Source organism: Erithacus rubecula (genome assembly GCF_903797595.1).
Source record: "Erithacus rubecula genome assembly, chromosome: 3".
Taxonomy (NCBI): Eukaryota; Metazoa; Chordata; class Aves; order Passeriformes; family Muscicapidae; genus Erithacus; species Erithacus rubecula.
In genome coordinates, this window is record NC_136689.1 from 14,347,819 (window position 1) to 14,373,879 (window position 26,061).

The 26,061-nt window shown below is 37.9% G+C and overlaps 1 protein-coding gene across 18 annotated transcripts in view; it reads right to left on the minus strand.

Moving 5' to 3' along the window:
- SVIL (supervillin) overlaps positions 1-26,061 on the minus strand; it is a 131,361-nt gene that overhangs the window by 18,519 nt on the left and 86,781 nt on the right. For 8 of the 18 annotated variants that reach the window (XM_079302057.1, XM_079302069.1, XM_079302065.1 and 5 more), the window contains 13 exons: positions 25,661-25,825; positions 25,016-25,050; positions 23,908-23,969; positions 23,414-23,553; positions 22,585-22,680; positions 21,121-21,373; positions 19,625-19,648; positions 18,123-18,594; positions 16,348-16,564; positions 11,000-11,129; positions 6,957-7,034; positions 6,304-6,372; positions 527-677 (listed from right to left, as the gene is read on the minus strand). In XM_079302057.1, coding sequence (XP_079158183.1) covers positions 527-677; positions 6,304-6,372; positions 6,957-7,034; positions 11,000-11,129; positions 16,348-16,564; positions 18,123-18,594; positions 19,625-19,648; positions 21,121-21,373; positions 22,585-22,680; positions 23,414-23,553; positions 23,908-23,969; positions 25,016-25,050; positions 25,661-25,825 — 1,892 coding nt within the window. The remainder of the gene's footprint in view (positions 1-526; positions 678-6,303; positions 6,373-6,956; positions 7,035-10,999; positions 11,130-16,347; positions 16,565-18,122; positions 18,595-19,624; positions 19,649-21,120; positions 21,374-22,584; positions 22,681-23,413; positions 23,554-23,907; positions 23,970-25,015; positions 25,051-25,660; positions 25,826-26,061) is intronic. The other 10 variants (XM_079302059.1, XM_079302071.1, XM_079302063.1 and 7 more) reach the window with 6 other exon arrangements.

The following is a 26,061-nucleotide window of genomic DNA, read 5'->3' on the forward strand; positions in this document are numbered from 1 at the left end:
GTGGTTTTATGCAGAACCAGGGAATCTTCAGCCAAACATAACACTTCAAGCTGTTGTCCAAGACAGCATCCATAAAAACAATACTTGTTTGCTAAATATTCCCAGTGATCCTAGGAGTGGGGGAAATGCCAGCAACAGGAACAACTCGATTTCACAACTATTCTCTAGACAGTGCAGCTGGGTTTTCAAAGGAACAATAAGTAAGAAAGAATAATCCAACTATGCCCTGTGGGTTGTATTAGAAAGAAAACCAAAACATATATCCCTGTTCAAGTGATAGATTTCCCCCAGCCAGCCAGAGCCCAGTAATAAATGGATGGCAGTGCAACAGTGCAGAACAGAATGGGTCAATACCATGCCCACAAGAACCCAAGTGAACAGCCTCATGACACAATATTCAGCTGAAGATAAACAGTCTTCCTCTTGCTAAATACAGATGCTACTTCTGCATAGCTTTAGCTTGACTTTATTTTGACTAGACAGATAAGAAGTGTCTTATTTACACTGGGATCATTTCATCACTGACCTTTTTTTACCATTCGGCCAGCTACAGTGAACTGTGTGGAGTCATTGGCTGCTCCTTTTCCCTTGGACTTCCAGGCTTCTTCTCGAGCTGTAATCAGGTGTTTCCTCTCCTCAATGGTCATTTGACTCTCCTGGTTATCTGACATTCTTTGCTTTTTGGGGGAAAGAAAGAAAGAAAGAGATGTTTAAAAAAAAACTTTTGAAGAGTGGCTGAACATTTCAACTGCCAGGGGCAGAGGGAAGGGAGCAGGGAAGAAGTTGCTGGAGTGAAGTCACACACAGCTTAGTGACCCTGTGATGCTCCACTGCCTTGCTGCCCCATGGCACTGTGAGTACAAGGTTTTGGTCTGTGCTTGAGACTACCAGCCAGGGCAGATGGCACTCCTCTACACACAGCAAACTATTGTGTATGAAATAATTTTCCAGGCCTTGTTCTTTTGGACCATGACTTGCTACACAAGCGAGATCACTACTGACTACGAGCAGATGTTTTCAAGTGTGCAAATCTGCAGGTGGCTCAGGGAAAAACAGAGAAGTGGTGTAACTTCAGTGGGTGATTCCTAATCAGCCTCTTACAGTAACTCACTTCTCCAGGCAGGATTAGCAGCCTCTCCAGATGCTGCTCACTTTAGCTCTTAAGTCAGCTTACTCTACTAAATATTTTTCCAAAGACCATGATTGTCTCTACCTTTTTTTTTTCTTCCTAGGTTACCTTTAGCTTCCCTTTCTTGCTTTAGAGGTTGGCAGCCAACAGCTGGAGTGATTAGAAGCAGGTGCACTATCTCAGTGCTCTTCTCACACAGGATTGATGATGCTACACTAAGTAGGCTAGAAACTGAATTTACATACTCTGCTCTAGCTAGGTCAGGCCAAAGGACTATTACTTTAATACACTTATATTTAAAAACTATCATCATTCCAGGGATTACACTGCATAGAAATCAAACATGAAAGTATTTTTAGTGCATGGGACTGTCAAGTCTAGAATTACTTCCAAGTTGATGCTATTCATCATTTTTCTTCACAACCTAGCTGCTAGAATTGAAAAAAAAAACAAAATCACAAGCTTTACTATCACTCTAGCTCAGAGAACCACAGAAGGGAAATGTGAAAGTATGTACAAGCTTGTGAACATAAACATTCTTCTCCTTTCAAGACACAAAGAAAATATTATTTTTAAATTTCTAAAAAATCAATCAAACTACCTAAATAAGGCATTTTATATAGAAAACTATTGTAACTGCAGGGGACACTTTAAAATAGTGACTCTGTAGCTTTCAGAGTTTACCAGGATCAGTACACATCAGCCAGAAGAATGAAGACAAACCAAGAAATAGTCTGTACAAAGACTAGGACCATGAGAGCCCTTCACTATTTCCCTTTGGTTCCACATATTTCTTCAGCCTTCTGCAGAAACACTTCTTTTCAATTTATCAGGAAAGTGAGCTGGACAGCCAGACAATATGACTGCAAGCCATGATAATCAAGATTAAAAACTCTGATTTTTCCCCTAGAACTACAAAATGTCCAGTAGAAATAACAACATACATGTCTATTCAGTATCATTTCCTCATCTGTCAAAGTCTCTGAATGCTTTAAAGAAAAACACTGAAGAAATGAAAGAAAAACTCTTTCATTTCTTCCTGTCTCTACCCACTGCAGTGTCAGCACAGCCAGCTCTGGGATGAAAAGTTGCTAGAAAAACCCTCAACAATGTATTAAAGGAGACCTGGGCAGGAAATTAATAAATACCTAGTGAAGCCACAGGTAAAATTTAGTACACAAAACAAATACTTTTAACTTAGCAAGGATGCTGACTCCCATTACAATATGAGGGAAGTGAGGGAAACGCAGAAAGAAGTAAAATCATATGGAATTGGTTTTGAGTTTTTAAACGTACAGGAGTCTTAATTTTGGATTTTGTCTCCAGCAAATACCTGATGCTTCAGAGCCTACAGAGCTACTGAAAATTCTGAAAATACAGACCTAGAAAATATGTGTGTTAATCACTACACACATGAATTGCCAGAAAGTTTGTCAGTAGTTCTGGAGCTGTGCCAAAGGGTTAAAGAAAACAGCTGTTGGACAGGAGAAACAAACTTTTTTTGGTTTTTTTTAATAATAAAAGATTTCAAGCTGTTCCATTGGGCAATAACATCTTTGGAGTTCCTAACCAAAAAAAAAAAAAAAAAAAAAAATTAGACTGGGTGCATATGTTACTGAATTGGGAGTAATTTTATACTAGTTCTCTTCCTAATCCATGAAGACTCCTACCTTGATTTATTAATGAACAAATGAACTAAAATAATATAAACTAAATAGACACCAATCAATTCCCAATCAACTTAATCTCCCTTAACAGTCCTGCTGAAAAACAGAAGTATATGCCATGATTAAATAAACAATATTTTCTACAGCTAGTAAGCTAATTTGAGCCAATACAACTGTCAAAAGAAATTTCAGAAAAAATCCACCTGCTAGTTCGGAACAGTTTAGAAAGCTTTCAGAGTTGCCACATGGAGCATTTGTGGAGGAATTAACTTGTCAAAGCACATTCTATTCGGGAGAAAATATGTTACAAAAGCTAAAACTCAAAAACCTTTTGAGTCCAAATTTTATTTTTGAGTTAAAAAATCCAAATGATGACATGAAAAGAATAACCTCAAATTTGCAGCTGTAAAAAAGTCAAACCAAAAATTGCTACATCAAGAATAAATAAAAATAACATAGAAAAACTTAGGAATAAAACAGCTCCAATGCAATTTTTTTCATTTAAAAAGTTGTTCCTTTCAATGAACTACTATAATTTATTGTGCACAATAGATGGATGGGTTCATGGATATGTTGGACAAAATAGGTGGAAAAGCAGATGTCCCAAATCACAATAATTAATTTTTTTAAGCCTTTGAAAATGGGAAAATAAATAGGATAAAAGCTCAGACAATATTTAGAGGTAAAACTAAAGCATGTAGGAACAGGTCACAGAAACTGTGGGTTGTTCCAGACACCCATGGAAAGAACTGCTGCAAAGACAATCAATGAAGAATCAAATCACCATAATTAATGACATTCCATGTGGCATTATGGAAAATAGGTTTAATCAAAATGGAAAGTTTGATGAGCTCAAGCATGATTATATATATTAACACAGTTACCTCTGATTTCTTTAATATATTTGAGTTAATCACAGGTGACATTCTGAGGAATTTTTTTGAGCAATATAAAAATATCAAACCAGCTTACAGCCTGTAAATGGTTAACTGACTGAAAAATTATTTCTGAACAGGAAAGAGCTATGCAGTGATCTGATTCATCCCAAATTTGATCAAAATGCTTTCATGAACATGGAAAACAAAAGATGTAGTCTCATCCCCTGAGAAGACCCTAATGATGACACCAACGTACAGAAGAATAATGAAGATAAAGAAGAGATAATCACATAAATGGTTGGGGGAAAAAAAGTAATATCAGAAAAATCCAGGCTTTTAAGAGAAATGTCATTTGAAAAGAAAAAAAAACAAAAAAACAAAAAACCAACAAAAAAAACCAAACCCAAAACCCCAAAAAGACTAAACAAAAGAAAACAAAACAAAAAACCAAAAAACCCCAAACCCAAGCAATTAGGAAGATACAAAAACAAGAGAGACAAAAACTCCCATGGAAAGTTGTTCTGAACAGATAATCTGTACTGAAATTTCCAGACTCCATGCTTCTACTCATGATTCTGACAATTTTAAAATTTTCAGTAAAGGGCTGAAATATTGGGGGTTTTTTTTAATCTACCTCAGATTATATCAGATAAGTATGTATTTTCACTGAAGAAAGGGTTAAGAGTTACATTTAACACAGTAAGAAAAATAACATATGAAAAATTACTTAATATTGCCAAGAATTTTCTGTAGGCTGACAGTTTAGAATTAAGACTGCATGTTTTTCTAAAAGATCCTGTTTTCAGTCTGGGGAGGATTTATAGTCTCAATGCAAGAACAGTTAGAAACAGGGATTACTTTTTTCCAGTGCTTGGCTAGGCTGGATGATGACACTGGTCCTTTCTAGAACTGCAACACATTTTTTGAGGGTAGGGCAGGAACTCCTGAGGAAGGAGCCACATCTAAGCAATGCTCCATCTTGTACCCTACAATTTTGCAGTCCAAGCATTGTGCCGTTTAGGTGACAAGAACTGAGAGAGAGGTCTGTTAGCATGCTGGTGTTCTGTTTGGTTTTGCTGGTTTTGTTTTATGGATTTTTTTGTTTTAATACAAGAAAGAAAGTAATTCATGGTTTTCTATGTAGAAAATCAAGACTGCCCCTACCTAGGGGAGTCCAAACCAGGAAAGAACACACACATAAAATCTGTTTTTCAAAAGAGGGTTCTATTTAAAACCAATGCTATAAATTACATAAAAGAAGAATTCAAAAAGTATCTATTTGTTTTTTTAATGAAAGTAACTTGTCTAGTTTAAGCTCCTAAGACAAAAAAAAAAACCAAAAAAACCCATAAGGAAAATCCAGCACTTGTTCAAATGTGGTATAAAGTCTTTTGAGTTGTTTTCCTCTGCAACTTTATATGGTCCTTGCTAAAAGAGAGCATGGAGAGAAATCTCCAGTGCAAACATAAGGCTTTCAGTACAGCACTGGTTTGAGGAAAACAGAACACACTCACCTCGTGTTTGGTGCAAATAAATTGATTAACTGTGCCAGAAAAAAAGCCCCAGACAAGTCTGCATGTACCTTGGCCCTGTGCTAGAAGAAAACAGCTAGCTAAGAGAGCAGGCTATATCTCACCACAATCAATGGAAAGATGAACACCTTTTTTACTGTTTTTCCTTTTAAGAAAGATGGAATGAGCTCATTAAAGAACCTCCTGTCATTACTGAGGGTTATTATTAAGTTAAAACTATATTGTTATTTTCTAGATACATAAAGCTGGTGAACTCTGTCACAACAAAATTAAAAGGTGATCCAAAGTAAATAAGCTACATTAAATCCAGAGTTTACAGGAAAGAGGCAACACTAACACATTCCAGTTACTAAAAAATTTCATCCCAAAGTTTAATGTTAAATTAAAAAAACTCAGCATAAAAATCATATTCAATGGAAGTGAATGTGGAGAAGGTAAATATCAGTCATCTAAATGTTTATAATATATCCAGTAGCCTCATCCTCAACCCAGCAGTGATTGTCTGCTCCTTGAATCCACTGCCATGACCCATGCTGGTCACAAAGCTCCCTGCATGCAGCACAGACTGTGGGATGAAGAACCCAATGGATTCATTGCAGCACAAGAACCACAAGTGTGCCCTGGGAGGCAAGGGACAAGGAGGTGTAATGGAACAGAATTTGATTTGCACAGATCTGCTGGGAGCATCCAGTGAGCTCTCCTTGTTTTCTTGTTTTCTTGTTTCTTTGCCCACTTCTGCCTTTGCATTTGTCACCTCTGATCATGGTAACCAGGTACAGTTTCCTCAGATCAAGGTCTGCTATTCCACTGCTCAGAGACAACTTCATTATGTTGCTCTGGCTGTAGAAATTTTATATTTCTCATTATCTATTAATTCCTCAAGTTGTCTATGATGGAACTGCAGAGGTACAGACATGATGCTGAGGAACACTTCACATGAAGCTTCTCTTAACATTTACTGAACAGCAGCAGAACTCTATTCCCTAGCAAACACAAAGTTAACTCCACTGCCACAAGTTGCTTTAGGAATCTGAGAATAACTTCCTGTCTCACTTCTCCCTCCAAAAATTAAATAGAAAGTTTATAAAACATTTCACCTTCCATCTCCAAGGATGACGGTCATCAGAAACCAGAGAGCTTGATTCTTTCAAACTAGTACTACAGACCTTAAAGGAAGAAAGAGAGAAGCAGGAAGATGGGATAGTCACAGAACAGAAGCAGGACATGCCAAAGCAAAAATCCTTCACACAGAGACGAGGGAAAAGCACTATGGGAAAGTCACCTCTGAACAAAAGCAGCTTTTTTACAGTCAGTAAATTAGATGATGTTATGTTTTACATTGTACATGCACATTACTTACAGGGAGGTCAGGGCACACAGCATTTTATTCTAATAAATACTGTGCAGTTACATACTACTCCTTTTATGTACCCTTTTTAGCAACTTACAAGTTTTCAGTTTTATAATTTTATATTTCCTTTATAATTTTATATTTCCTTCATTTTCTCACCTATGCAGTCTAAAACAGATAAAGAATTTTTAGAAAAGCAACCATAAGAGAAATAGTAGCATAATGCATATTGAAGAAGAGCACACGGCATAGTGGCACAATATTATGCTCCTTTAAAGCTACATTTACTGAGCTGGTTAATCAGTTAAGAGGATTATTAATTCCATATGTTAAAAAACACTGTTAAAATGTGCTTACTTGAAATTGTTGAGCATTTAAATTGTGCAAACTTTTGCTCACCTGATTAATAGGTAGAAAAGGATGAAATTTATGGAGAGCAGGTATAACAGGAGAGTAAGTAGAAGCATATACAGGATCCTATGACAAGGACAGAAGCAAAGCAAAGGAATTAGAAAAGAACTGGACTACCAGAAATGGAAATGGGGGAGAAATAACTCCTCTTTCCCTTATTTCTTACTAAATCTTTTGATCTTCTAGAAATGTTTTCCCTGTTGGAAAGCAGAGATCAAAAATGTTGTGATAATACAACAGCATGTTTACCAAAGCCATTCCATGCAGGAATTATCCAAGTTAGTAACAATATCACTACAAGCCAACACAGAACAAAACAGCACACTTTTTGTATGCTGATAGTTTTTATATATCTCTCTTTTCATGCACCATTAAATTGATGAACCATGTCAACCACAATGTGAATAATTCTGCTCCAAGTTTAATCAGACCCTGCTAAACAGCAAGTCATCTATTTTCTGGATGAAAGGGAAGAATGCTTGCTGAAACTGGGAGGCTCCAAAAGCCATCTGGAAGGATTTGCTAAGCCCAGAGTACTCAGTGAAGGTGAGTTCACCATTCTAAACACAGCCTACAAATAAACCCTGCCCCAGAGCTGGGCTTAGCCAAAGCTGATTAGACATGGCTTTATCAGCTTTAATTCTTCTCCCTTTCTGTAGGTTAAAGCAAATGGGGAACATGGCACTGTGGGTGGATAAATGCAGCCTATTAGAGTGGCTCAAGATGAAGTCTAATAATTAGTTTCAGCTTTGATGAGAATGTGATACAAGGACTTGGTGGAGGCCATATATGAAATGGATAAAACTATTACCACAGCAAAAGACTAATATTTTGCTGAAAAGTCACTTTTCAAGGGCTTACCCTCTCTAAGATTTCTATACACTTCATCTCTGAGTAATTTTGAAATGACTGTTGAGCCCTAGCCTTTAACACCAGTGCTGTGCTGCAATTTAAACATAATGTAAGAATTAAGTGTTTCAAATGTCAGTCGCTGCTTTAATGCAACTGCAATGCAGCTGGTAATCACATTAATCAGGGCCTCTGTTAAAAATGGTGAACTATAAAATAGAAATTTTTATTCCAGTAAATCTTCCTATTTTGATATTATGGAAAGATTTTTGAAGTTAATTAATTTTTCTACTCATGAAGAAGTCCAACAAACTGCAAATGTTCCATCCAGCCTAAGATGTTGAAAACAAAGGAACTAAATCCAAAATATTTTTCCCAAATAAAAGAGATTTTTTTTTTCCAGTAAGACATTCATCAGCATACAGTTGGTCCCCTGATGTTACAGATATTCTTTGAATTGTCCAAATATGTTTTACCATATATATAAATAACTTAAGAAGTCTCATAACTTCCAAAAAATTTTCCTCCTGTGTGCAGCAATCATCAAAACAGATGCTGGACCTCCAAGTAAATCTCAACTTCCCCCCTCATCTGTATCTGCTTGAGTTAATTCCTTAGTCTCTTTTTTTTTTTTTCCCTGTTTGAGGTTGCTCTGTCAGCTTTTCCATGAATTTTATGGTGTTTTTATACAGTTTAGTCTACATACAAATGACTATAACACATTTGGATAAATTTTTCACCATGTAGATACCACACAGAAGCATTTTGACTAGAAGTGATCAAACAGCAGTATTTAATGTAGCTATTTTGTTAAGAGTATGAATCTTTCCACTTTTGTTGTTTAAATGAAATCTAAACATACTCTAATAACTTCTAATTTCTTCAGATATGTTTCAATAATTAAATCCAGAAAAATTTAGGTAACCTTTTAAGAGAGAAACACACACAGACACACAAAAAACCCCCTAAAAAGATGTCTGACTACATTTAAAGAAGCACCATACTGCAACTAAAAACATCAAAACATCAGGCATTGTTTTGAACCAGCAGGGCATGACAGAAGTTTACATACTCTAGCTGTTGATGCATGACTGCCATGGAAATTCTCTAACTAGCTCTAAATTCAATAAACAATACAATTCCTACATTTTTACTGTAATCCAGCAACAGAAAATACTTAAGATTCTCAAGTACACCAGAGTCTCAAAGTTCTGCAAGCAGACTTCAATAGCACAGAGCTTCATGGTCCTCAAAGGATAACAGCCACCACACTGATTACTTATCAAAACCAGAATTTCTAGATTTAAGGGCAGCTGACATGGTGTCTCCTAAGTAGTGTGGTCACCTTAGTAAAGGTTTACATATTTCTCATGAATCAGCACACCAAACATCAATATAGTTCATGGGATTGTGTATCTTACATACCCAAGTTTTCACCCATAGGCAGAGATGAAAATCCTTTGATTTAGCTCTAAATAGCCAAGAGCTAATATGAACTATCAGAGTGGGTGACCCAGTGTCACAGAAACTCCCCCTGCTAGCACTGCCACTTCAAAGCTTGTATCCCTCAAGCACTTCATGCTCCCTTACTTGCTTTAACAGCCTGACTCCTGCCATGCTGAGTGAAGCTGCTGCACATGGCAACTCAGCAGGGAGGATATGGGTGCTGAGGACAGACAACAAAGGGTCTGTCTCTGCCTAAATCTTGGCAGCTGTTTAAAGCTTTTTCTCAACCCCATTGTCTTTAGCTGGAGTACATTTGTTATCTGATCTCAACAGTTGTCATTTTGGAGACTAGCCTGTTAAAAATGGACCACAATTTTGCTTTCCTCCCTGGAACTATTTTTGCTTTGGGACGTATTTCAAACTAGCAGCTGGATTTTTGAACAAGTCCACAGGGCAAAACCAAAACAAACCCCATAAGCCAAACTGCAAAAATCAGCTTTATTCTTTTCTGTCCATTTAACACAACTGATGTTCATGTTCACATGTTCAAACACAGATTTATCCTCGATAATGACAAACTGTGTCCTTACTTGTAATGCACTGATGGAACAGGGGACTTTTTGTTACTGTTTGCCTATACTGAGTAGTAGAAACAGTATTTTCACAACTAAATATTTGGATCCAAATACTGCCATCCCCACTAGTAAATTCTGTAACAGAATTTTTTTTCACTTGTCCTCTGTGAAGTACTCCTTCAGAAATTAAAGGCTTTTGAGACAGCTTATTTCATCTGAGAGAGAGAGGGAACAAGTCTACATTGATCCTGTACTTTGAGCCAGGAGACAGCTCATTTCGGAGCAAATATTCCAGTTCTCACTTTCTGCACCTTGTTCACATTGCAGAATGCACAGACTTTTGCATGAAACCAAGCCCTGAAGTGCACTCCAAGATCCCCATGTAACACCACTGCTGCTAAAGGCTGTCAGGCCACAGGACCAAACTAAAACAAAATTTAGTCTGAAACAAAATTTCACTGAACCAAAACAAGCAAGTATGACACAGGTAGCAGGTCCTCAGCAGTAATTATTTGGATTTACAGATCCCCTCTTGCTGGGCAACCTAACTTACTTTTGTACAGACATAATCAGAATGTGCTAATAATGTGGATCACCCTTTCCTCCACACCTTTCTACTCATCTCCCTCTCTGTTCAGTACCTACAGATAGACAAAATCTTGGTCCTGCCAGTTCTGGCTATTCACAAACAGCAAAGATCATGCAAGATAGGCAAAAGCCAAATGGCTCATGAATGCTCTAGTACCTGCATGACCTCAGTGGCTCTAGGACTCAAAATTACTGGTCAAAAACCCACTGTGTGCACAGAGATAACACAGTGTTAGGAATGTGGGGGCATGGAAGGGGGAGAGGGAAGAGGGGCAGGAGAAAGGGCTTAAATCATTATACCTGTACATCTGCAGAAGCCTTACAGACCCACTTACTAGTTCATTATCTCCTGCTGTGAAGACACTGTAACCAGCATCACACATCCCAGGACAGTGAAGACATTCTCATTAAATCATCTCTCACGTTGGGAGAATTGTCTTTTAAACAAGCCTGACAACAGAGGAGTAGCAGGAGCTAGCAGCGAATATTAGGCATGCCTGTCTAGCTGGATGCATCTTCAAGAAGCCAAAGCATTTCAAGCAAGATGTTTTTCTCAAATAGAGATAGAGTTACCTTCTTCAATAGCTGCTCAACTTCCTGCATCTGCACACTACGATCAGTGACAGGCACTTTTGCATACTCCTGCTTTTTGCTGAGCCTGCTCTTCCAATCTTCTTCACCACTCTTCTTCAGCAGTGCCAACCTACAAGGAAAAGCATGCCAACAGGAACTTTAAACACTGTACTTCCCATTATGCTCAAAAGATAACCTTATTGTTTCACTAGTGCTGCATTCAAGATAATCTGAATTTAGGTTTTATAGCATTAACTAAGTTATTTACATTTCATACACATATACAAAGCTCACAAACAAACACCAAGTCTTATACTGTACATGTTGCGTGGCAACCATCTGTCAAAATATAGACATCTAGAGTGAGACAGACACTCCAGTAAATTTGTATCATCTGTGGAAATTGCCAATACAGCCAAGGGAGACCAAGGTACAACACAGATCCTCTTAAAGTAGATACACAAAAAGGTCAGATTTAATAACTGCTTTTCCCCCCTCCATTCTGTCACTCAGGTACAGCAAGAGAGTAGCTTGGCTAGGGATGCTTATCCTGTAGATGTCCAAAGTTAAGCATATGCATCCTACTTTTGGTCTTCACTGCACTAATTTAAAAATACTTCTAAAATTATTTTCTTTAAAGCCCAAGAAGAAAGAGGTCTGTTCAGCAGGCACACACCAATTAGGTCTCATCAAAGGACAACTCTGCAGTTACTGCTGTCATTACAACTCCAGGGCTGAGGTTACTTATCAGACTCCCTGGGATCACTTTGTCTCTCCCTGCTCAGTCCAGGCATTGTGTGACAAATCAGCAGCACCAATACACTAATAACCTGATGCTAACTACCCTGCAGCTGTGAAATCTATCAGCAAGATTCAACTTGTTTAAAGGAGGTCTTATATTTAAAATGTGGATTATCATCAGTCTCAGTAAGTGGGATCTTTTCAAAGCACTGTTTCCTAATCTTGAGCAAAATTCTGAATGTAGTACAAATGACTGGCTGCAATGGGGACAACACATAGATTAGTTTTGTTAGAATTACATTTGACCATACAAACCCTGAGATGACTACTTCTGGGGGTAGGGGAAGTCAGTCAGGAATACAAGGTCTATACAGGCACGATGATCTTCAGTTTACCTTCCTCAGAAATTAACATTTATATGAGTTTTCTATGCTTCAGAAGTTATTCCTAGCAAACCATAAAATGTGTATCTGCAGCACTTGTGCAAACAGTTGCATTGATCTACTAAATAATTTTTTAGTTAAGTCTTACAACATACCTTTCTCAAATCTACAGCATTTCAGTAAGAATTATCTAAAAGCCTTAACCCTATTAATATTTGAACAGGTTCAGTAGTTAAACCTATTCTGACCATGAGAAATGGAAATTCTTTTTCAGAGATGTGATTACTGTTACAGCAAATCTTGTCTGGAAACTCTGAGGAGAAGGAAAGGGTAGAACCAAAGAGGCCTAGATAGAAGTTTCAGCCAGCTGCTTCCTGCAAAAAATCCAGGGGTGCATCCATGCTATGACCTATTTGGGGATGATCAATTGGGCCTAAAGCAGTCACTTGAGAAAAATAAGGAATGCAGAAAACAGTAAATCTACAGAATACAATGGCAGTAAGAATGTTAGTATTCAAGAAAGCAGTTATTTCCTCTCTCCCTGCCCAGGCAGGCAGTGCTGGCAGGCTTCACTTTGCCTGGTTGCTTCATACCTCACAGCACAGGATGAGAATGGGGTGAGGAGGACTCACAATAGGGAGCTGAGGTCATGGTCATTGTTTGCAGAAAGGACAGATTTCACTGCCCAGAACTAATCTTCTGGAGTGCATCCGTGCATGTGTGAAACTGTGGAGGAGACCAAGATGGGACTGAATTGTCACCATGCAATGGATTATCTTCAGTAGCTATGTTCTCTCAAGTCAGTTTTGCTTAGAAATGATCTGTGATAATTGAAGCTGGAAGGCATATTGGTCAGCTTTGGCCTAAGCTGGGTTTGTTTTTGAAAATGTTTGCAGCTACTCAGCATAGCAGGCAGCAGAAAAAAATTGGTTTTGTGTTTTTTTGGTATATCTTTTTTTTTATTTAACATTACTGCAGGGTATTTGCTCTAGACCTTTGACACAAACAGTCTGTTTGATCAGAGAGAGAAAAATCTGTAATTCTAAGAATACTTCTGTGTCTTTAGAGATTTTGTTTTCTTCTCTGCCATAAGGATGGTTTGATACTAGCCCTCCATTCTTCACTGGGATGTGTAATGAAACAACTGACTCCTACTAGCAAGAACACACATGTGCCTGTTTTGAGCAATGAAATCATCACTTTAAAGAAACATGTATGTTCTGTATGCCAATAAAAATTTCACTGCTGTGTAAAATCTAAAGGAACACATTTCTTTCAAACAATGGAATTGGCAATAAAGTCAGACTGCCTTGACTCAGCTACAGCTGAATGGAGGACACCCTTTTGTATGAATAAAGATCAAGAACTACTGAAATGGTTCCTAAAAGCAAGCCCACCAGCTCAGCAGTACAGAGCAATTGATTCTTTGGAAAATCTTAGAAAATAAGGCAAATATTAGATTTGTCTAAGGCCTACTGCTTGCTAGTTTCATTGCATACCTCTAATTTTCTGCTTTTATAAAGAATGAATAATCATTCAGTAGTCGCTTTTCACAGTTTAGACACTGCTTTTGCCTCCAAAAGTTCCTTTTCCAATATGAAGAAAGTAAGTTCTACTCTTTCCTTGAATGAAAAAAGCTTTTAGTGTGTCTGCCCACTTTGACAGCTTGTTCTGCATCCTTCTTTCACCTGCTACTGAGTCAGACTATGTGACATCAAGATAGAATGATCTTAATCCCAGAGGTGTCAGGGTGGCCTCAAAGCAAAAACTTTCAGAGCTGAAGGCAAAATGTTGGACAGCAAATACTGAAGGAAACAGAAACAAGATCTGAACAATAGTTTCGCCTAAACAAAGAGAACTGGATGAAAGGCCTTGGCAAAAATCGTGGCAAAAAATGTCCAAAATGACATATGTTTCTTCTGTGGCAATATTTTAGTATCTTAGTTGCTGCTTGTCTCCTTGAGCTAGAGTAAACTGGATGTAGGTTTGATTTTCACATGTTCTGCCTTGGCTGCACTTGATCAGTTCTTTTTGGATAAATCATAAATCCTGGAGGGCAATATGAGATATGTAACTATAGAAAAGAAGTTGCCTGTTAAAAGAGTGCATAAATTCAATATATTGGGGACCAGACTGCATAAGAAAGCATTGCTTAGGCATCCATACATCAAAAAAGTTGAAAACTAAGTTTAGACTAGATTCTTCCTCAGAAGGTGACAATGATGTAAGAAGTTCACCAGAAATTAATCAGATGTAGCTTTTTAAGTGATGATCATGGCATGCAGCTGAATTCTATAGTGGAGCTGACAGGATGGACAAAGACAGGAGAAGAGAATATAGGTTTCTTTCCTCCTTAAAAAATAGTGATTTTCATTCTTCTATATAATGTAGATAATTCTGAAAATGCCAGCTATACACCCACTGTTCAAGGACAGTATTAGTTCAGTGAAGCAAGTCTTTGTGGAAAATCACTCTCATCCAGACCAGCATTCATGCATCCTGCCCAAATACTATTGCATGTGTGGAAAAGTTGTTCTTCCATAAGGTGAAAGAATGTCTGACACAGCCAGAAAAATCCACTGGATGGGAAGATGAAGTTAGTGAATGTAAAAGGAAAAAAAAATCAAAGTGTAATAGTTAATCTCTAGCAGAAATGTTCTTTGATGTTTATGAATACTTGGCATCCACTACAGCCAAGCAAAAGAAACTTACTGGTTGTAGTAATTTAATTCTGGGACAAGAAGTAGACTACTGTGGTATTTTGGAAGGCTAAAATATTTTGATACCAGCTCAGTCATTTACAGATGTTTGTGGAATCAGGGTATACAAATTCCTGACAAGACAGCAGGAGGTATTTTCTTCTGTCAGCTCTGGGGCTGAGCAGACAGTCTCAGAGTCCTAACAAAAGTGGTCCCTGATTGTGTGACTGACAGGCTTCAGCTCCTCAAGAAATCAGCTCAGCTGAGGCATTAAAGTCAGGACTGGAACAGCTGCTAAAACTTGGATCTTGCCTTCCCTCTGACCTCTTTCTCCCCACCAGGATCAGGGATGGCAGATCATTTACCACCTATAAGCCAGAAGTTGTCAAATTGAAATATTTACAGGAGGGGGATGGGGATGAAAAGTTGCTTTAAACAAAACAACAGTATAAACTTCAGAAGGGGCACTAAGACTGCACAGCTGCTGTAGCTGCCCCTGCACCCCTTTGTGTAAAGGGGCTGACAGGAGTGGTGATGCTCTGTAAATGAGAATGACTCACACACTTCCTAGAAACACATTAATTTATGCAGCAAACTTTAGAATTGCATTTTAAAGAAATGAAATTTTAAAGAAAAGTTTTAGAATGACTAATATCACACTCACCTCACTAAGTGAGGGAATACTTTTACACAGTAAAAGTTTCATCAGGCAGCTATTTTCATTTATTGTTTCTGCTTTCATTGCTGAAAAACTTAAGTATAGATAGGCTAACTAATCATAATTCTACTCACTGGACTGCTACCAGTTTGGGACTGAGTTTATACTCTCAAAGTTTTAACTAGGTTAGAAAAACTTTTACAAGTACTACAGCAGCTATTGGCACTTCAATCCTGAACTCCCACTCTCTGCACAAGTGCAGAATCTAACATTTTGCTTCAGATCAGAATGATCTTGGGATGGAAATAGTATTTCTAGTACTCCCATAAACCTGTCCAGCTTACTATCCTTTAAAAATCCCTACAGCAAGTTCCAAGAAGTTAAAATGGCAACCATGTACTTCTGAAGTAGTGGGGCAGTATCAGAGTCTATCTGACTCCCTCTACTCAGCTTGTTTAAGGGACTACTGTAGAGCAACCAGAAATGTTTATTAAAATAAACCAAAATCACATTATACCTGTTGTAACTGAAAGCAGAACCTGGAGAAGTATATTGAGTATAAGAGTATAATGTAACTTGAACATTTATATTTTACAACTTCAGTTTTCTGAAATATTCACTGATTATTCAGGTGGCTCTTTCAAAATCAGGTCATTATGTTCTCTTGAATGGCAATTCTCATTCCCCATCATCTGCTTTATGAGCATGTCAGGCAGATTAGCTGCATGTTTCTGCTGTTAGTAATAATAAAGCCTAATAATCACTACTTAGCTGTTTTAGAAACAGTTTTAAAGCTTCTTTTTATACCATTGTCAATATAATAACTATTTACAGGGATCATTGGAAAAAAGAGAGAAGTTTAAGTACCTTTCCTTAATTGACATAGTTTTGTTGGAATTGTCAAGGACATCCTCAGCTGTTTGTGCTTTGCTCTCTCCCATGGAAAACATCTCACAGGAATTCTTATAAAATTTGCCTTCCAATTGTTCAGAGAGCTCCTGCAGCCTACAGGATGCTGCAGCTGCAGTTTGTGAGACTGTCCTCATGGCTGATGTGCTGGTGAGTTCAGAAGGCTCAGCGTGGTCTGCCCATTCAAAAGAGAAGAGCTGAATTAGTTCAATTCTCAAAGACACTTTACATTACTAACACTGAAGAAGCAAATCTGTGTTTTAAACATTCACATCACATACTGTTCTAACAGGGAGAAACTTCTGGCTGAGCAGGAGCACAAAGATTAATTGTGCAGCATTGCTTGCTGCAGGGAGTAGCCATTTGTGACTGACGTTCACATGAAGCCACAGAATATCATGTTCAACACACAATTCTGAACTTCATATGGATGAGGCACAAACTGCTGCTCCCAATCATCCCAGCAACAGGAAAATGAACACATGAAAGTGACAGGGAACAAAGAGCAGGGGAAGAGAAGCAGACAAAATTGAAACAAGAAAATTGACTATTTGGTGAAGCAGTTTAATGCTTGAGCAGCATACTAGGGCATTTAATAGCTCAATAGAGGTATTATTTTCTAGTGGGGTGTTGGTGGCTCTTTTGGGTTTGTTTTTTAAAGCAGTAATTAAACCACAGGAGAAAAAATTATCTTCATGAAAGATAAATGCACTATTACAGTTATCCTTAAAGAAATATAAGTGATCTTCTTTTTTCTTTTTGAAGTGTTATAAGCACAACACCCCTCTGATATAAGAGTGCTCCTATTGTATTCCAGTCTCCATCTCCCCTGCAGTCATCAAAAGTTAATTGGGTAGAATGGATACTGCTTTAGAGGATACAGGCAGAGCTGTACCTTCCTCTCTATGCCTGTGTCAAGACCATTAAATTAAAAATAAATTAACTTCACAGGACAAAAAAAAAATGTTTTTAGTGCTACAGGGTACTGTGACTCTGTCACCCATCACTATAATATAGAAAACATTTATAACATCCTTTTAAATTCAACAGAATAGGACTTATCCAACAACCATATTCACTGTTTATTTTCAAAGTACTTTATTTAAAGATAGGCAAGTTTATTTTTAAAGTTTAAATTATGCTGTGCATGTAAAAATGTAATTGCTCTGAGACTTTCCTGGTTTGTATTTCATCACCACATTAAAGAGAAAATAATATTAGTTTTGCAAAATTAATTATATGAAAATTATCTACTCCTAGTTATGTATGCATATATGTAGGTAATTCATAACTACATATTCACAATAAGGCAAAAATTAAGGGCAAATAATTGACCCAGAGCAGCAAATTTAGTTTGTTCAGAATTTTGGAGGGCAGGGGTAAGGGCAAAAAAAGAAAGAATAAATTTTAGCTTCAGCATATAATACCACTACTTTCAAAGTAAATAAATCTGAATAAAACTGAGCCATCCTTAAAGACTGAAGAATTGAAAGAATAAAAAATAAAACCTATTTTTTAAAAATTTAATATTTCACATATATTTCTCTACTTCTAAGCAGTGTTAGGAAAAGGAAACATAACCAGCCTTGATAAAGTTTGAAACAGCATTTGGTGACTGAGACCACACCAACAGCAAGTAATTACCACACCTCTTTGCCAAGTCTTGCTTTTCATAACACTTTCCAAATGCAGTTTTTCTTCAAAGGACTGGCCTTTTTTGTCTTCCCATTTACCTTGCATGCCAGTATCGATTTCCTTCTGTTCCAGAGGCTGAAAAAGTGGCTGTGAACTAAACAGTTCCAAGCTGCCCTTCCTCAGGAAGCTGTATGCTGTCTCTTTATGGTGGTCTCCTGTTTTTTCAGGAGCAGGATGTGTGGTTTCATCCTCAAAGGAGCTATACTTTTTAATTTCATTAGCTTCATGTGCTAGAAACCTCTTTCTTTCTTCTTCATGTTTCTTTGATGCCCTTCTGCTTTCTAGTGCTTCCACCGTGGGCTGCCACTGCTCTGACTTGTGTGTGTGTTTTCCTGAGGAGTCCAAGCTCTCTGCTGCAGGGTGGGATCTGGTGGCAGCACTCACACTTCCATCAGCCCCTGCCTTCCCAGGCAGCTGCCCAAACAAGGGGGCCAGGGCAGAGGCCATGGCTGAAATCGATGTTGCGACTGCAGGTGACAGGGGAGCAATCTTTCCACTTTCATTTTGTACCTATGAAGGGAAAAAAAAACAAACAAAAGGAAAACAAACCCAAAAAACCCAAATGGAGCTTGCAAGCTCTGAAATTATCGATTCCACACACCAGCCTAATCACATCAGTTCATCAAAGGTATGGTCTCCTGTAAATATTGTGCTCTATCAGTAGAGACTAGAACAGGTGAGAAAAGCAACAATGCCCCACAATTTGTCTGCAGATGGGTTATTCCAGTCCAGGTAAAAACAACTGCATGTGAACAGCAGCATCTTTAGTAAGAAGGGCTGTGAGTGGGACATGCAACATACAGGGTGTCAGTGCTCAGCCCCTGCAGCATGGGAGGCATTAGCTCAGGGTGGATGCTGGATGACATGCCCTGTGCCCAGCTGCTCACCTGAGCATCCCAGCAGGACTCACCAGCTCTGGCACAGCCCTGCTCTGACACAGCCCTGCAGCTCCCAGCCCTGGAGGCTGCTCAGCACCAGGGAGAGACTGTTCCCTGCTGTCCTAGCCCATGGCTGACATTCCTGATGCTCTTGCCACATAAATCCCCTTCACATGGGACTTTTTCAAATACAAACATTGGCTGTCATGAGCAAAGTATTTGAGACTAAGAAGCATATTAAAAATACTTCCAAATTTATTCTGACAGCCCCCACAGTGGAACAATTATGTTTTCTACTCTTCTAATATAATAATTTTCTAAAATTTTCCTAGATGCAATTAAGATTTTGGGTTTTTTTGAAATGCAGAGCTTTCTTTTATCTTCTCCAAAGGAGATAAAAGCTATGAAAGAGAGTGACAAACATGCCTCATACACATCTGGAGAGGGGTGTTTTTTGCTGTTTTCTAAAAGTGCAGAGCTAGTGAACAGTATGCAAAAGGACAGACAAGACCACACCAGTAAGAGGGAATCAGCTCAGAACCTAAAATGTGCATGCAGATTCCATAAAACATGGACAACAGTCATTCATTAAGCAAACTGGAAAGCAGAGCAAAGACTATGTTAGCTCAAAGATTCCAAAACAAGATTAAGAAAATAGTTACCAGTTTATTTTTTTTCCATTGCATCTATCAGAATTAAAAATTTAAAGGAGATCAGAAAGGTGAATTCTGTTTTAATTACAAGATATTCACATTTTCAAATATGCATTTTGGGAATATAATCTCTAATTATCTATTCTGACAACTCTCTTTTGCTTCTTCCTAGAAAAACGAAATCTGCATCTCAAAACCCCAAACACTCCAATGAACAGTTCACTATAGAAAGTCTTTTTGAAAATACACTCCCATTGAGCTTGCTTCAGAGGCAACTCTGATTTTATTTGCTAGGTTCAGAAAGATAACACAACATGCCTCCTCTGATTTTCCTTGCTTGAAAAGCATGTTTGCTCTGTAAGTCTGGCACAGTAACATAACTGTCACTTCTTCCCCACCTGCTTCAGCCCTTTTCTGTTCACCACCTTACTGGCCCCCAAATTAGTGACACAATCATTAAAGAGGCCATGCTGTGACAGTGATTGGCATGTGGAAAGTGAATGGAAAAAGGACTATGTAAGGTCTGGAAATCTTGCTTAAATAAATCTGTCAAGCATTTCTTACTACACTTCATGTGCAAGTGAAGTAGGCATAAAGTACAATTAGAATCTGTACAGCTTTGCACCAATATGTTTAGAGAAAACCTGCTTTCTCACTATCCTGTTATTATTAAATATGGAAAATGTATAACCATGAATGAAGCATATAGAAAGAAAAGGGTAGGGACTTTCTAACACTCAGATTTATCCAGAAATATGTCATGCAGAGGAGTTATGCTTCACTGTTAAAGTGATTTCTTTTAAAGCTGTAATGCAAAGGGACTGCTGTTTCTGCTATTGAGAAGAGATCTAAAATACCACTTCTGGGCCACCTTATGCTGAGGCTTTACCAGAAAGGCATTCCTTTGCAGTTCCAATTAGACGAAGTATTCTAGAACAGGAAGCCAAATTTCACTGCATACATAAAATAATTTCTCTTTGACTTTCTGAATTTCAAAAGTATTCTGCTTTTAGGGAGAAAGATACAGATAAAAATCAATGCCTCCTCCCAGAGGAAAATGACAGACTGTGTCCATTCTAATAATGGAAATACATTGTGCTTTCAGGAAAGAGCCTGAAAATTGCACATGACAAACCTCTGAGATGCCCTGAAAATGCACCTAAAGCAAAATGATGTATGTCTCAGTTTTTACCTCTTTGATCAGGAATTTACTTTTAGACAACATGTAATACTCTAGTGGAAGTGACACACACTGTGAAAGTACAACTTGCACTAGAGGCAGGAAGTCCATATACTCTCAAATTACTTAAAAAAGAAGAAAAACACACAAAGCAATTTGAGCCCTTTAGGGAATGTTGTTCCTTAATGTCAGAAGGCTGCTTCCTGACAAACTTTTTTCTCTGTGTGTAGCTCAGAGCAAAGGAAAGGCCAGCCTTTGTGGTTTCCTAAACTGAAGTTTTTTTCCCCAATAAAATGCAAAGTAAAAGAGCTCTGATGGCACTTACCTGCTCCACTTCTCCCAGGGTGACTGGCTGGGTCTGGTAACGAGCATTCATTCTCCTGTGCCTCATATCTCCTCTATTCCTTGTGGAGATGGCCCTGGACACTGGTTGAGACAGTTTGTTAAACAAAGCCATCTTTTCTGCCAAACTTAAGGTGGAAGAATCTGGTTCCTCTGACTGATCTTGCCCCATCGCCTCTTTGGCTGCTCTTATCTCCTCTTTAGCTAAAATTTTTTGGTGTGCTGATGCCTGCAAGCTGAAGAAGCAGAACTGGAAATTAGTTTTGAAGAAGCCATTGTGCGGTTTCAAAATCTCAACCTGATAGAAGCAGAAGGTCTGCATGTGAAGCACGATAGCCAATGTAATATAGCAGCCTAAGTGGGTATGCAGTGGTTCAACATTGGCATGATGAATTCTAATTCAACAGCTGAAGATTTAAATAAGTTACATTTTCAATCAAGAATTCATTTGATTAGGACACAACATGTTTTTAAGAGGGAACTCAAGATTGAAGAGAGATTTTACAGACAATCTCTTTATACAGAGTACAGAGCTATAGAGAGACATTTAAGATGCCTTTAAGGTCCTATAAATGCAATTTATATAAAGTTAAATTTTATTGAAAGCAATTTGTGGACCATATATGATAAAAACATTTAAAAGATGGACTTAAACTCCAAGTTAGTGCTGCTTTTAAATCAGAACAAATTGCAATGACTCTTCTAATCTGAAGTGGAACAGAATTCAGACTTTCTTTTGTTTTGAGTTATCTGTGATAAATCAACAACAATAATTAGTTTTGAAACATATTCCATTGATTTTGAAGATTGACCAATGCTGAAGGCAGACATATTAATTCATAAAAGCTGTAACTGCATTTGTCTCTACAATAATGTATTGTATTCACCTTTACATTAAAAGGTTTAATTGTTCAACTTTTTCCACATTTATTAAATTAGTAGCATTCTGCTAAAATTCTCTCATTCAGAATAAGCAAACAGTATTCTGCAACTTTACCTATAGGTGGTGCAATTTCTTATATTTCCTTTAATTTTGTGAGCTAAAAAATACATGTAGAGACAGACAAAGGACATGTACTCCTTGTGAAATCAAGCACTCAGCTGTGCTATTTTCATCTCAGGATGACATTACCATACAAAAAAAATTACAAGAGCAAAGAGGGTTCTGCTGTGTTTGCTTACATGCAAATTAATTTCTTTCAGAAGAAGAATATGCTTCTACAACAGGTAAAGTGTGGTTAGAAGGGTCCTGAAAACAGATGCTTGACAAAAAAAAAAAGCTGCATTGCTTTGTCATGCAAACATAAATGGAGTTGACAAACGTTTTAACTATTCTTGAAATGAGTATTGACTTGACACATTGAAAAGGCATTCAAGACTTTAAAGATGCATCTGCCACTGAGGAATCTTGTGCTCCATGTAACATGCATGTTTACCCCCCCAGTACCTGGTAGGTTGTACAGTGCTCTTAACTACAGTGGGACTAGGTACTCTTGTCACTACTGTGTGGGTATTCACAGAACGTGAAGCAGGGGTAGTTTCACTTTAAAGAATTGCCAAGGAGGGAAAATTCACAGGGAGAGAGAAGAAAAAAGCATTAAGAAAAGCAATACATTAAGTGTTAACTACAGAAAAGACCAAACCAAAACAAAACAGAAAAAAAAACAAACAGCAGTCATTTTTAATTAACTGAGTTATCTGCTGTGACATTTGCAAAACAATTCCAAATACTTTGAAAGAACTAAAAACCTAGAGGAGCAAACAGGCTGTGTCTTGAAGTTATTCTTAATCCATAAAGTAAGCTACCTTTCAGCTGACCATTAGGGGAACATCCATTCAATTCACCATTGTTTCATTTCCCCCCTCAAAATGATTTTCCCTTTTCCAGGAAAACGTCATGATATATGACCAAAGTGCAAGAAAAGCATTTACAAAAAAGTACCATTGAGATTTCAGAGTGTGAAAAGTTTTCCCCAAAACATATACATTCCATAAGAAATTTTGCAGATTTCCCTCAGCACTATCCTTTTCATTGGGGTTACGAAACAATGCTATGATTAATCTCATTTACCTAATCCACAGGCTCCTAAACTTTCTGCCAAGTTACAGTTCATACAAGCACATGCTTTACTAGTCCCTCTACACATAAAAAGGAATTTCAATATCGTTTCCCCTGTGGCTCTCAAGCCCTTAGCAATAAATACTTTCCTCAGTACAAAGTTACAAGCACAGAGATATGAAGCTTATTCCCAGATTTTTCCCAGGGCAGGACTTACGTGGCTGCAATGACCACCTCCTCACTGGTGATGGGCTGGGTGTGGGACCTGTCCTGCAAGCGCCGCATCCTCCTCTCCACTGCTGAGCTCCTTGCAGGGGGCTTGGGAATATTCTTCATTTCAAATGATTTTTCCATTTCCTAACAGGGCATATGTCATAATTAAAACCATGGAAGAAAAGTTTTGAAACAATACTTTCCTCTTAGCTTTCTTGCACGCACAGCAGTGAAGTTCCCAAATGCCAATCTCTGAATTAGAAGCAAGGTGCAATGGCACACTATGCACCATGGAATTTAACTACACATTTCTCTCTAAATTACATTCTTAGGGCAACAGGTCTACTGTGTGGATAGAGAATGAAGTGAAAAACAAAAGTCACGTAGCTTGAACTTGGTTAACTGCATTATACTTCATGGAAATGCACTTTGGGTTCTTTCAGCATCTTGCATTTGAAATGTTTAATTCAACTTCCTACTTGCAAATGCAATACTCACTCTAAAAAGGAGTCTCTTTGCAGCTACACTTAGTTTGGCTCGGTCATCCAATTTTTCTTCATCTACACAAAGGAAAAAAAAAAAAGGAGGCTGAACATAATGAATCAATCTCATATTAAGAGTAATGTTTTTTTAATACAAATGATTACAAACCAGCAAATAAGCTGGTTCACATTTAACAAAAAAACTTATTGTGAACCCAGCTGTGTAAACTTTATCTGTTTTTACATGTACTGCATCAAATGAGAAATCTTGACATGATTTGCAAACAAAAGCAACTGTCTTCAGGACAGTTCAAGTCCTTTCATCATTTGATGAATAATCACACTTATTGCATCAGTCTATGAAAATACATGGACTGAGAAAGTAAAGACTGCCTTAAGGGTCAATGAAGAGTATTGAACATCTATCTTCTACTAGCTGACCATTCTGATTACCACCTTGTGTGCCCATTTCTCAGAGGCTAAATTGGTATCCTCAGGAGCTGAAATCAGCATCCTCCAGATCCAAGAGCCAGCATCTCAGAGCTGCAAGGAATATCAGCTTTCAAATAGCATAAGGCATTAAATCTAAATATAGCTACTCATGAGATTACCTACTTAATTTGTGCCAGACTTGCCAAGGGTGACAAGAGGGGAGGAGAAGCAAGATGGCAGACTGAATTCTGTAATTTAATTACCTGCATTTTGCAACTTCCTTAGCCAAAAACAAGTTAGAACATCACTTTCACATTCTACTTAAGGCTTTTTTTTTTAAATCTTAAGTCTACACCAGTGACTAAAACTGACCAATGACTAATTTTTTTCCCAACAACCAGCTTATTCATTGTCAAAATTAGGACAAAACATAATCCCAATTATATTGAAAAATTTCAAGCCATTCTCCACTTGATTCCCATTTGAAGTTTGGCATCCACAGACACATCTTTGGACTGAAATGAGTTTGAAATCAAGTCTATAGTAGACATGGCCCAAAGAAAAGGGGAATTCCAATTATATATCACAGAGACATTTTGAATGGATTTTGTTTGTATTATCAAACAGTTCTTCAGTTAAAATAAAACACATCATATCCCATTTCTTCCTTGGAAAACAGTACAGTAACATACCGTCAGCAGTTGGTATTTCTGCATACAAAATTGACCTAGTGAAAAATTATCAAACAGAAAAAAGTTAGCTGGAAACAAGACATCAAAAATGAAATTCACATTCAATCTGAAGTAGCAGGACCTCAAAGTCTTAAGAGTGGGAGAATTTATCTATTTTTCAGGTTTCAGAAGTGTCCATTTGGGAACATCCTTTAATAAAGTATAAAGGCAAGCAATTGCAGGCAAACTTAAATACAGTAAAGGAACATTATTTCTAGTTCACCTTGCAGAAAATAAAAGTCTAAGATTTGCTGCCAGCTTTTTAACATAAAATAGGTAGCTTTGGTGGCTTACAAAGAGAGTAAATGATAAAGCAGAGTAGATGAAAAGGAAACCAAAAGTATTTAACATTCTAACCAGACAGCTACAGTACTTTGTGATGATTCACTGTTCATTATTTCAAATGGGAAGAATTTGCAACAAATTGGTTTGGAGGGAGGGGGGATTGGATTTCATATTATAAGAAGCTGTAATAAATACTTGACGGTTTTTAAAGACAAACAATAACCTTGCAAAATGTTTATTCTAATCTATGAACAAATCTTTTCACAACCTTGTCAATATCCACCTGTGCCAGGGCGCCCACAGAGCTGTGTACGTGCCTACCTATCTGTCTCCTTTCGTTCTGCTGATGTTATGGGCTGAGTTTTAAATCTCTCAGAAGTCTTTCTATTTTCACCAGGAGTGAAATAGCGCCTGGCCTTTCGCGGCCCTTGGTCCCCATTGGCAGACCCAGTACTGCCTGCTGCTGACATCCCAGACCGAGACTCCCTTTCAAACCGCAGAGAGCACGCAGGAAAGAAAATAGGAGAGAGAAGTAAAACACAGATTGAGCATCTCAACAACTCCCCAGAGATCACTCTGCATGCTCCTCCATGCGCAGACGGACACATTCCAGCTACCCCACATCACAACTCGCACCAGCAAGCAGAAGCACAGAAGCAGGATCCAAACCACCTCAGCCTCCAGTACACACTGGTGAGAGCTAAGCCGTGTGCTTTAAGTGC